Source organism: Eptatretus burgeri, chromosome 2, assembly GCF_056783735.1.
Source record: "Eptatretus burgeri isolate ZD-2024b chromosome 2, Ebu_testis_v1, whole genome shotgun sequence".
Classification (NCBI taxonomy): Eukaryota; Metazoa; Chordata; class Myxini; order Myxiniformes; family Myxinidae; genus Eptatretus; species Eptatretus burgeri.
In genome coordinates this window covers 95953661-95966160 of record NC_140962.1, presented here as the reverse complement: position 1 = coordinate 95966160, position 12500 = coordinate 95953661, and the positions used below count along the sequence as shown (strand labels likewise).

The window sequence follows — 12500 nt, the reverse complement described above, 5'->3', positions numbered from 1 at the left end:
GGCTCGTGGAGAAAGTTGTTGATGTTGTAGTGAGCCATATCTCGGTGCACCACAAGAGGCTGCCAGGCTTGCAACAGGTCTTGGTAAAACAAAGGCAATGGAGAGATGTCCACATGTTGCAAGTCCATGAGAAAAAGTCCCTTTTTGAAGTCGAGCATGCCAGCCATTTTCAGCAAATAGTTGGCAGTGGGGCGCATGGCAGTGATGTGGAAAAAAGAAAGCGATGGATAGTGGCGACTTGAAAGGCCATCAGTCGGTTGAGAATGTCAATGAGACTATGGCCACCATCTGCCAATGGAAGGTAAAGAACTTCAGGCTTGACCCAATGTTTGCTACCCCAGAAAAAATCAAGCAGATGTTTCTGATTTGTCAGCAACTTTGTAGGAGGGTGCACCTTCTACAAAGGTGAAAATTTGCACCTTCAGGAGGGTGCAAGGCGATCATTTTGTGCCACAAGGAAGCCAACAGATTATTGATCACGAGGACACGATCTCTGTACGACAAGGTAAGGAATATTCCTCTCCACTTCTCAAGTCTATTATCAATTTTGTTAACTATATTTAACCAAATGTTAGCCATAAAAGCCGGAGTGCCAATGTACACATCGAGATAATGGATGCCTTCCTTCTCCCACTGCAAGTTTTTGGGAAGTTGAGGCAAACCAACAGCCGCGGTATGGCCAATCCATAGAGCTTTGCATTTGTTCCAATTCATTATAGTTGTGCAAGCCAAAGATAATTTTTCCAAATCATTTTAAAACATGGTGACATCATCACTATTACGCACCACGACACACACATCATCAGCATATGCTGAGATTACAATTGGCTTTTCAGTTGGCATCACAGGAAACCCTGGTAAACTAGAATGAAAGCGAATTAGGAGGGGTTCAATACAAAGAGAGTAGAGAATGCTTGATAACGGCCACCCTTGGCGGACTCCTCTTCCAACCATCAATGGTGCACAAAAGCTATTGTTAACTTTAATAATACTAAAAACATGATTGTACAACAATGAGACACGGGATATAAAACTTACCCCAAAACCAAACTGCTTTAAGGTGTGGAAAGCATATTCATGACTATAGAATCAAAAGCTTTCTCTTGGTCAAGTAAAAACAAGCCAGCATTATGTTTTTGAAGAGCACAGACATCCCACAAGTCCCGAATTAAATTTTTTTTATCATGAATAGATCGGTTTGGAATACAAAAAGATTGATCAAAATGAATTAAAAAGCTAAGAAAAGGCTTTATATGATTTACAAGGGCCTTGGAAAAGATTTTGTAATCTGCACAAAGTAGAGAAATAGGCCTCCAATTCTGCAAGGTCTGGAGATCTCCTTTCTTCGGGATAAGGCACACGACTGCACGGCGACAACTTACAGGTAACAAACCATCTTGTAAACTAAACTTAAAAACATCTAAAAGTGTTGGTCCGAGAAAATTCCAAAATGTTTCATAAAATTCAACAGGTAAACTATCAAAGCCAGGTGCTTTATGATCATGAAGGTCATTAAGAGCTATTAAAAGTTCATCTAAAGTAAAATCTTGTTCAAAAGAGTGTTGTTGTGATTCTTCCAAATTGTGGTAAATTTTGGGTAAAATCAGACATTGCTCGTTCATTACTTTTCTTTGTGGGAAAAACATTCTTGTAAAAATCCCAAATAAAACACTTCAGCCATTGATGATTTTTCAGCCATAAACTTCAGCCATAAAACAATAAAAATGCCAAATAAAACATTGTCTTCAATAATTTGTCCATCACTTGAGTGTAAGCTTAACAGTGAGCGATTAGACTTTGTAGTTTTTTTCAAAGTTAAAAAAGTCTTTACAGCAAGTTTCTGAAGTTGACAGACCTTTCACTCTCAGTCGGGTTAGCACTCCGAGAGCATCTTCTCTAATTAAACAATTAGATAGGGCTTGTTTCTCATAAAGCCGCTGGCATCATACATCCTTATCAATATCAATTGTGGTATGTTGTAAAATGAGGATTTTTTTCTTTAAAATACTTATCCTAGCTTGCTTTACGTTAGTGAAGTTATTCCTATATTGCTGATAGAAGACTCGGATTTGTGCTTTTATATAATCCCATCATTGACAAGGATTTGTAAAATCGTTCCGTGATTCTTGAATTCGAGGCCAACATTTAAAAAAAGACGATTTAAAAAGGAATCATTTAAAAGAGAGGTGTTAAAAGACCAATGAGAAGTATTCCTCTGAGGACTAGGAAAAAGAAAGACGCATTTTAATTAAAAAATGATCAGAAAAGCCAGAGGGAGTGATGTCAGTAAAACTTACACTATTTAAAAAAGAGAGACTAATGTAAAATTTATCAAACCTTGCAAGTGACATGTGATTTAACGAGCAACGACACCAAGTAAATTGTTGAACGTTCCCGTGCTGTAGTCGCCAAACATCACCAAGATCATCTTGTAACAAAAGTGTGGACAAAGGCCTAGCACTAGTTGGGTGAGGTTCAGGGCTGTTCCGATCTCTGACTGGATCTAATGTACAATTAAAATCACCACCAAACACAATAGGGTATCGGGGGTGAGATGATTAAGAAAAGTGAAGGATTCAGTGAAGAAAGCTGTCCTGACTGTATTGTCACTTGGGGCATAAACATTGACAATTAATATCCGCTGGCCGTTATATATAAAATCAATTACAGCTGAATATCCAGGAACAATTTCTTTAAAAACAAGAGAGGAGATGGGAAGACGTGCAGAAATATAAAAAGCAACACCGGCACTCACGGAGGCTGTGTTACTAAAAAAACCAAGTGCCTTTCAACTTCAGCCGACAGTTTGCCATGCAACTCGCAGTCGCCCGAGTTTCTTGGAAAAGAAGAATATTGTTGTGGATCCTGGGTGGCGGGATTCTGACACGGTCCCTGGTGCCACCCTCGCCACCACCGTCTCCCGCGGGGAGTCTATAACGCCGGCCGGCTCGGCACAGGCCTCGGTCACGCGTCTTCAATCGCGATACCAACGTACTCCTGTACCTTACCAGTTGGGGAGAAAGAACCCCTAGTTACAGACTGGCTTTGTCAGTGACCGAGCAGAGTCTACCAGTCTGTAACCATTTTGGTCTTGTATGCCAATCGAACGGATCGTTCCTCGACGCGACACGCATTAATCCATAGCGGCAACTTCATCAGAATTAACCAGATTTATTGGGGACATCAGGGATCACAACACAAGCAATAAACACGACAGTGGTTTTATTAACAATCAACCTGTTCTTAACTAGGGGACCACGGCAAATAGGTTTCGAGGGGATTACCACGAAATATGCCTTATACAACACGTGCAGACAAACATGCATGCAGGACAAGACGGAGTACTTGGTGATGGGTCATGGACGAGAGGACCGTGTCCCAAAAGCACGAAGGTCGCTCGTAAAAACCAGCGGGTTTCCACGGGTTCGAACTCCCGCTCAAACGTGCCACGCAGCAAGAAATGGCGGCGCAGCACTCCAGCTCCCGCCCAAGTCACCGCGTGCGCGGTTCTCCTCAGCGCGCTCTGGCTCCGCGCAACGTCGACGATGTGAGATCGCCGATCTCTCTCCAGGGTTCAGCACACGAATCCCGGCCTGGCCTGTTCTCCATACAAGGTCCCAGTCGAGATCCGAGTTCCGCAGGCGGATCACAACGTGTCGAGCCGTGAGGTGAGCAAGGACCGTCAGACGCTCCGGCGTATCCTCTCCGGCCTTCCCGCCTCGAAGTCCGACTTGCAGGTCGGTTCAGCATCTCTCCCGGCAGACCCAACATGGTGCCTCCTTCGTTCGCTCGCCTCGAGAAGCCGGCCGTTCCTCACACACAGCACTCGTTTGGAGTCCCCTTTTCTTTTCTCCTTCGAGTTGTGAGGTGAATCGATGTGCAGGTTCCGGGTTCTTAACAATCATTTGTGCTTTTTGGACCAAAGCACGCAAGAGGGGAAAAATAATTCAGATCCACTCGCTTATTACGTGTATTTTTTTGTAAAAAAATCTGAGATATCGGAAATATAAATTGCAGTATCATCAAGACTACTATCTGGGGGGAGCTCCTCACCAAAAGCACTCGACGTCAGAGAGGAGCAACCATCTGAATCACAGTCCTCATTTTCCTCAGGGCCTTCACTCATTTGCTCAATCTCCATGGTTGATTCAGGAGAGGGGACAAAAGATGGAAAAGGAACACTCTAAGCAGTTATATCCTTAGATGTGTCATTAACTAGAGTGATGGTGATGTTGTTATCTTCAACAGAAGCACTACAAGGTTGAGATGGCTCAGAGAGTATGGAGGGGGTATGTCCAGTCTGGAGGGGACTGGTAGTAATAGTTGGAGGTTGCAAACCAGGGAGGGGAGAGGGGGTGGAGGAGGAAAAGGAGGAGGGGAAGGGAGGGGAGGGGAGGGGAGGGGGAGGGAGAGAAGAGCAAAGGGCAGAACAAGGAGGAGGAAGAGAACAAAGAGGTGGGGAGGGGGGGAGTAACATTAGCACTCCCATTAAATGATTGATAAGGAACAGCTGGCCAGGCTCAATCTCCATGGTTGAGATCCGCAATCTCCATGGTTGATCCATAGCGGCAATTTCATCTGAATTAACCAGATTTATTGGGGACATCAGGGATCACAACACAAGCGATTACACGACAGTGGTTTTATTAACAATCAACCCGTTCTTAACTAGGGCACCACAGCTAATAGGTTTCGAGGGGATTACTACAAAATATGTAGTGTAGATTGTAGATTAAATATGTAGATATGTAAGTATGTAGATTAAAGGGATCCCATATGGCTGCATACCATATGGGATCCCTTTAATTTAAAGCAGGTCTTCACCATGCCTGCAGCAGGTAAAGAAATTAAATGAATTCGTTCAAATAATGACTTTATCCACAAAATAGTTGCTGTTTAACATAGAACAACCCTGGAGACAATGCAAAGTTTAATCGTCCATGAAATAAACATTGCAGCTAATCTGCCATGCTGCTTGTTCGTCTGTGCATGTATCACATGGTACATCGGTTCGTGGTCCACGCAAATGTAATAACTATATTTTAAAACGTCCGTTTTTCACCAGATTTTCTTTGACTCTATGCAGAGCACCTCACAAAACTTCTAAAAATATGGAGACAGATCTGACAGATGCTATGGATAAGCAGTCCCACTGGGGGACAGGGTGGGAGGTCAAGCAGTGAACCATTTTGGTCAATGCAGCTGGTTAATTTTGGCACATTCCTAAATCTTTTGTTCATTCAATATAATTCTCCAAACAGGAGAAAAGAATAAGTTTAATGCTTTGGAAATTTCACATTTTCGTGTGTGTGTGTGTGTGTGTTTTTATACGAGGTCCGTCAAAAAAGTAACGGGACTGAGCCTGCTGTATGCTCCACTTACACAACTTGAATGAACAGGTTGCATCACAGTCTTTCGCAACATTCCAGTAATATATATGATTGGTGATGGTTGACTGTGCTCATTGTGTGATTTTTTTTTACAGGTCGTGCTTTACACGTTGTCCAGTATGAGTCGTCGCGCTATGAGTCATAAGCAGAGATCCAATCTGAAGTTTCTTGCCAAGCCTGGCCAAAGACCTTCCGAATCCTTCGCAATGCTGCAGCAAGTCTACAGGGAAGAAACAATGTCACCACGTACACGTGCATTTGAATAGCACAAGAGGTTCAAAGAGGGACGGGAGGAGGTTGAAGATGATCCACGGTCTGGAAGACCTTCAACGAGCAGAACGGCAGACAACATCGTGCGTGTGAAGCAGATGGTGCGCGCAGATCATCGACTCACGGTGCGGATGATTGCTGAGGAACTTTCCATCAACAAAGACACTGTCTGGAGCATCATCACTGAAAATCTCGAAATGCGCAAAGTGTGCGCAAAGATGGTCCCCAAGCTATTGTCCGAGGACCAGAAACAGCAAAGAGTCACTGTCTGTCAAGACATTATCGAGCGCCTTGAGGATGATCCAGACCTGCTCGGGAGAGTCATTACTGGCGATGACTCGTGGATATTCGAATACGATCCCGAGACCAAATGGCAGAGTCGTCAGTGGAAAAGTCCGGCATCACCAAGACCAAAGAAAGCAAGGATGTCAAAGTCGAAGGTCAAGGTGATATGTGTGTGTATGTATATATATATATATATATATATATATATATATATATATATATATATATATATATATATACATATATATACATAGATATGTACAGTATATAGTGCCTCTTGAAAGTCTCTACCACCTTTCAAAATTTTCACCTTTTTTGCCTTATTACCTGGAATTAAATTGCATTAAATCAGACTTTTTCCACTTTTATTTACACACCGTAACCCACAACTTCCAAGTGAAAACAAATTACTCAAATTTCAGAAAATTAATGAAAAATGCAAAAGTAGAATATCTTGGTTGGATAAGTGTCCACCCCCCTGAGTTAATACTTGGTGGGAGAACCTTTGACAGCAATTACAGCTGTCATTCTAATGGGATAGGTCTCTACCAACTGTGAACATCTTGATTGGGCAATATTTACACATTCTTCTGCACAAAACTGTTCAAGCTCAGTCAAGTTATGTGGGGAACGTTGATGGACAGTAATCTTCAAGTCATGCCACAGATCTTCGATTGGATTTAGGTCGGGGCTCTGACTGGGCCACTCAAGGACACATCTTTTTGTTCCTTAGCCACTCCAGTGTAGCCTTGACTGTGTGCTTTGGATCATTGTCATGCTGAAAGGTGAATTTCCGTCAAGAAAAGGTGAAAAATTTGAAAGTACGTGTTGACCTCCTACAGGCACTGTAAATATGCACATGTGTGTTTATATATATATATATATATATATATATATATATATATATATATATATATATATATATATATATATATATATATATATATATATCTCTACATATATATCTCTACATATATATATATATATATATATATATATATATATATATATATATATATATATATATATATATATATCTCTACATATATATATATATCTCTACATATATATATATATATATCTACATATATATATATATATATATATATATATATATATATATATATATATATATATCTCTACATATATATATATATATATATATATATATATATATATATATATATATATATATATATATATATATATATATATATATATATATATATATATATATATATATATATATATATATATATATATATATATATATATATATATATATATATATATATATATATATATATATATATATATATATATATATATATATATATATATGTATCTCTACATATATATATATATATATATATATATATATATATATATATATATATATATATATATATATATATATATATATATATATATATATATATATATATATATATATATATGTATTCTACATATATATATATATATATATATATATATATATATATATATATATATATATATATATGTATCTCCTACATATATATATATATATATATATATATATATATATATATATATATATATATATATATATATATATATATATATATATATATATATATCTCGACATATATATCTCTACATATGTATATTTATATATACGTATACAGTATATATATATATATATATATATACATATACAGTATATATATATATATATATACATATACAGTATATATATTTATATTTATACCAGCAGGGGTACCCGGCACTGCCGGGCAACGTCGGGTCCCTCTTCCCACCCCCACCTTTCCCCTGCCTCCTCCCACCTCACCTCTTGAGGGACAAATTCATCGATATGGCTGAAATAATGATGCTGTCGATGTTTGTCCTCATCACCATGTCATGAATCTGGGGTATGTTCAGTTCCCAAATTTCTTGTGGAGTGCTTGCCAAGTTGCTCAAGCACTCAAAGAAGCACTTCATGCAAAACCGTTGATAAGGAACAGCTGGCTGGCAAACACGAGCTCGCTACTTCGTAACTCAATACACCACTGGACATCTCAACAGCATACAGTTCATACAAAACACCGACAAAAGGACATTAAAAAAAATTAAACACTTCAAATATCAATCACAAGTATTTTTGTTGTAATGAAAACGTAACTTGTTCAGACACACACACACACATTCACCCACAGATATAAACTCAGCTTTATATATATATATATATATATATATATATATATATATATATATATATATATATATATATATATATATATATCTATGTATATGTATATGTGTATATATATCTATGTATATGTATATGTGTATATATATATATATATATATATATATATATATATATATATTAGATTATATATATATTGTATTATATTGCCATGTTTGTATGATATTTTCTACTCTTGTTAATCTATTCTTCTTCTTCTCCCTCTCATTGTAATCAGCAAATAAACTTTCTATCCTCAATCATATAATTTTCCCATGAGTTTCAGGATGTTATAAAGAAAGGCTCCAATTATATTATTCGTGCATTCCTGCTATTGCAGACATCGCTGCGTGATGACATCATGTGTAGGGAGGTCTTTTTTCGTACATCGCATGGAAACAAACACGGGATATTTTTGCTTGTAACAGTTATGGTGAATTCTGGAAAGCAAACATTGAGTTAAAAATGTCACGTCACCGTCTCGCAGACAGAAAGTAACTGTATTGGACGTCCCACAAAGTATTTTTTTGTTCATGAAATTATCACCATTTTCTTTTTTCTGTATAATATGAGTATTAACATATCTTCATTGGGCGGTGTCTATTAGAGAGCTGCAGCGATCGCTGCGGACAAAACATGCATTACCTCGTTTGAGTTGCAATGAAAATGTAACTTTTTTTCTCAAAACGGTATCTTCATGTAATGATAGAAAATGTGTTGTTCGGTCTTCAAATGTATATGAGGCCTTGTAAACAATTTGAGCTACGTGAGAGAAAAAGATAGTGCCGATTTCTGGTTGGCTGGATGGCGGTGGCCTGCAGAATGGGTGGCGCTTATAACCTACAGACATATAGACAGACCCACAGAAACAAACTCAGCTTTATATATTAAATACACCAGGACCCCAACATTCATGGGGGATACATTCCAGGAAAACTACGTGAATGTTGAAACCATGAATGTGGGAGCATTGTTTCAATGGGAAATGGGGGGATGGGTTCTGGGGATGATTTCCTGACCTGTGAAAAATCCAAGAACGTCGTGATAAAATCTGCAAATGTCGGGGTAATATCCGCGAGTGTGGGGGAAAAGCCACGAGTGTTTTGTCATTTTTACAATGGAGACAAGGGGGATAACGTTATCGGTTTGTGGCGGTTCCTGGTTCATGAAAAAGCCACAAATGGTGACACTACCAAAGTCTGGAAATTGGTACAATGGGGACAAGGGGGATAACGTTATCAGTTCGCAGCGGTTCCTAGTTCAAAGGGGAAAGTTTAAAATGCTTTCGACCACGAATGCATGATTGCAGCTTCATTAAAGATGCTTACAGATAAAAAAAAAACGACAACACCAGGTACCGTCTCCCATTTATTGAGGAATGCATTTTAAAAGTATCTTAACCATACCGTACCACAGTGCGAAACAAAAAAAAAAACATCATCATGTACCATTTCAATTTTTTACTAAACAAACACAACACACATAACTTTGCAAAATGATGAAGATAATGATTATGATGAAGATGAGGTGTGCCAGGTGTAATGAGCCTTGAAAGTTGATATTACCCCCTGGTCGAGTGACTGGATGAGGGAGGTGGTGTTCGGTGGCAGGAACATGACCTCAATGTTTGGGTGAGCGCCGTTCAGATCCGTGGGATGGACAGGAGCATTGTCAAGCAGCAGGAGTACTTTGAATGAAAGGTTCTTTCCTGCCAGGTACCTCTTGACCTGAGGAACGAAAAAGTTATGGAACCAGTCCATAAAACGTTCAGATGTCACCCACGTCTTCCTGTTCGCCCTCCAGCACACGGGCAGCGCCTGCTTGTTTTTGTTCTTCAGCGCATGCGGGTTCAGGGAACGGTTGAGCATCATGGGCTTTACCTTGAAGTCCCCTTCAGCGTTTGCGCAAAGGAGAAGGGACACGTGGTCCTTTGCAGCCTTGAAGCCGGCTGCTTTGCTCTTGCACTGCGAGATGAATGTTCTGGTCAGTATCTTTTTCCAAAACAAGTTGGTCTCAGTGGCAAAAACCTGCTCTGGCAGGTACCCCTTCTTCTCGATGAGGCTTGCGAGTTCTGCAGGGAATGCCGTGGCCACGTCGTGGTCCACAGAGGCACGCTCCCGTACGAGCTTGACGTTGTGCAAATTATATCGCACCTTGAAGCGGTGGAACCACCCCCCTACTCGCTCCAAACGGGCTGGAGGTGTGGCTTGTACCCACCGTGCTCATGCTTGCACCACCCGCACCAGAGAGATGGTTGTGCAGGAGCTTCTCCTTCTCCCGTATAAGTGGTCTGCTTAGAGGCATACCCTTCTGAATGTTATGCTCGATCCTTGGGAGCCATTTTAAAAGAATTAACGGAACGAGAAGCAATACACAGGTCAGAGCAACGGGACGAAAATAGTGGCAATCTAGGACGTGGTGAGTAGTCTGCGCATTGTCTGTGGGGGATTTTTACGGGCGATGCTGTATTTGGCAGCTGATAATAGATGTGGTGAGTAATGCCGTTGTGTAATTAGTCCGTATGTAGCTAGCTGCCAATTACACTAACAGATATGCTTAACATTTCCATTCTTTAACTCACAGGACATGAGGTCTTTCCTATCTGCAAGTGGATTATGCTGAGCATTTTTACAATGTAACAGCTCAAATGGTTCTGTTTGCAGCAAGATGGTGATTTACACGAAGATGCGCTGAATGTTTCCATTGTGTAATGTCCATATGTGGTGACATGGTAATTACTGGATACATCAATAGATGCTGTTATTGTTTTCATTCTTTAAGTAACTCACGGGGATGGCGTTGCAGGGAATGATGTGTTAGACTGGTGGGACATCTCGTGAAACTATGTTTATGCGCGAAGTTAAAATATAGTACGTATGTACAGTATTGTACTGTAGTACATCCAACTGCCTTATGCTTGGCTTGTGGAAGATGTTTTAGAACTGTGTTATGCTTTATGCGGCTCGTGGAAAAAAAATTGCCGTGAAAACCGCGAATACGCGGGGCAATTTCCCACAAATGTAGGAGCATGTCGCAAGTTATCAACCGCGAATGTTGGAACCGTGAATGTCAGGGTCTGGGTGTATTTTGACTTTAAAAGGAAAGAGCATGAACAAAACATTTGTCAAACAGAAAAACTACTGTTTTATATCTGGATCACTCTTTGGGGCTCCTTAAGCAGAATGGCCCAAGTCAAACACTGATTTAATGCCAAAGAAAAAAAAAATCAAAGACATTTAGAGACAATGGGAAAAATCAAGCCCATTATTGGAAAATGTGCTCGGGTGAATGTGCTCACAATGAAATATGCTCACCATAGACGAATGATGAGACACAAAATAGGCGAAATCATTTGAAATCAGGTCAAAGTAATCACCCCAAAAATGAAAATACTTCAGAAGATTTTTGCTTCATAAAGCAGGTTTGATCTGTGCAATTAACAAAAGTTTACTATAAGCTATTTGCAAATCTGCTATTAAAAATTTAACAAAATGCACCAAAACTGGTACTGAATGGCAAAACATTAATTCCTTGGGCAGCAGTTAATTTTATCCAATGGCGGGAAGCACAAGTGAAAAGTATACATATTCATGTGAAGCTCAAGGGAAGATGAAAATATCACCGTCTAATGCACTACTTGTCACGCTTTGTACAAAAGTGCATGAAATACGAAACAATTGGTACAAACATACACATCATGTAACTAATTACATCAAGTCAATGAAAGAAGCCAAGGCATAAGGTTGTGAGAGAACTGTAGACAAGATTGTTTGCACGCTTTCAGTTGACGCACGCCAACAGCACAGATTTGCAGTGGCGCAGCATGAGACTGCGTGAGGTTGGGGGATTTGGGAATATATTCATAATGTCAACCTCAAAACGGATTGCTAATTGCCAATTAGGAAATACAACAAGCCATAGACGAATGGCGAGACAAAATTATTTTCAAGTGGATAGTATGGACAGGCTTCCAGTCACGTGACCATTGAATAAGTCTGGCTAAACATTGGTCTCTTGTTCAATGACAATGAAAATTTATATAGTTTCACATATACCAAGATCAAAAACACAAGGAACCCTTTTGAGTCGAACTCTGTGACACAAGCCTCTGCAAGTTTGTGGTTGATATTTTATTTCTTTTTGTTGACACCGATTTGTTGATGGTCAAGCTTTTGGGATTCAAGCGATTATTCCATACCTCTCTGTGAGGTGGTGATTTATGACACAATTTATCTTTCAATTTCCTGACTTAGACATATTGCAGAGATCAAGCCCGACATGTAAAACAGAATTTTGTAAATGAACATAATACTTACATCAAACAA

At 39.3% G+C, this 12500-nt stretch overlaps 1 protein-coding gene across 1 annotated transcript in view; it reads right to left on the bottom strand.

Moving 5' to 3' along the window:
* LOC147032614 (calcium-dependent secretion activator 1-like) overlaps window positions 1–12500 on the bottom strand; it is a 488157-nt gene that overhangs the window by 56025 nt on the left and 419632 nt on the right. Inside the window, exon 28 of the mRNA XM_085850762.1 lies at window positions 12492–12500. This exon is cut by the window's right edge and continues 99 nt beyond it. Within this exon, the coding sequence (XP_085706888.1) occupies window positions 12492–12500 (9 nt within the window). The remainder of the gene's footprint in view (window positions 1–12491) is intronic.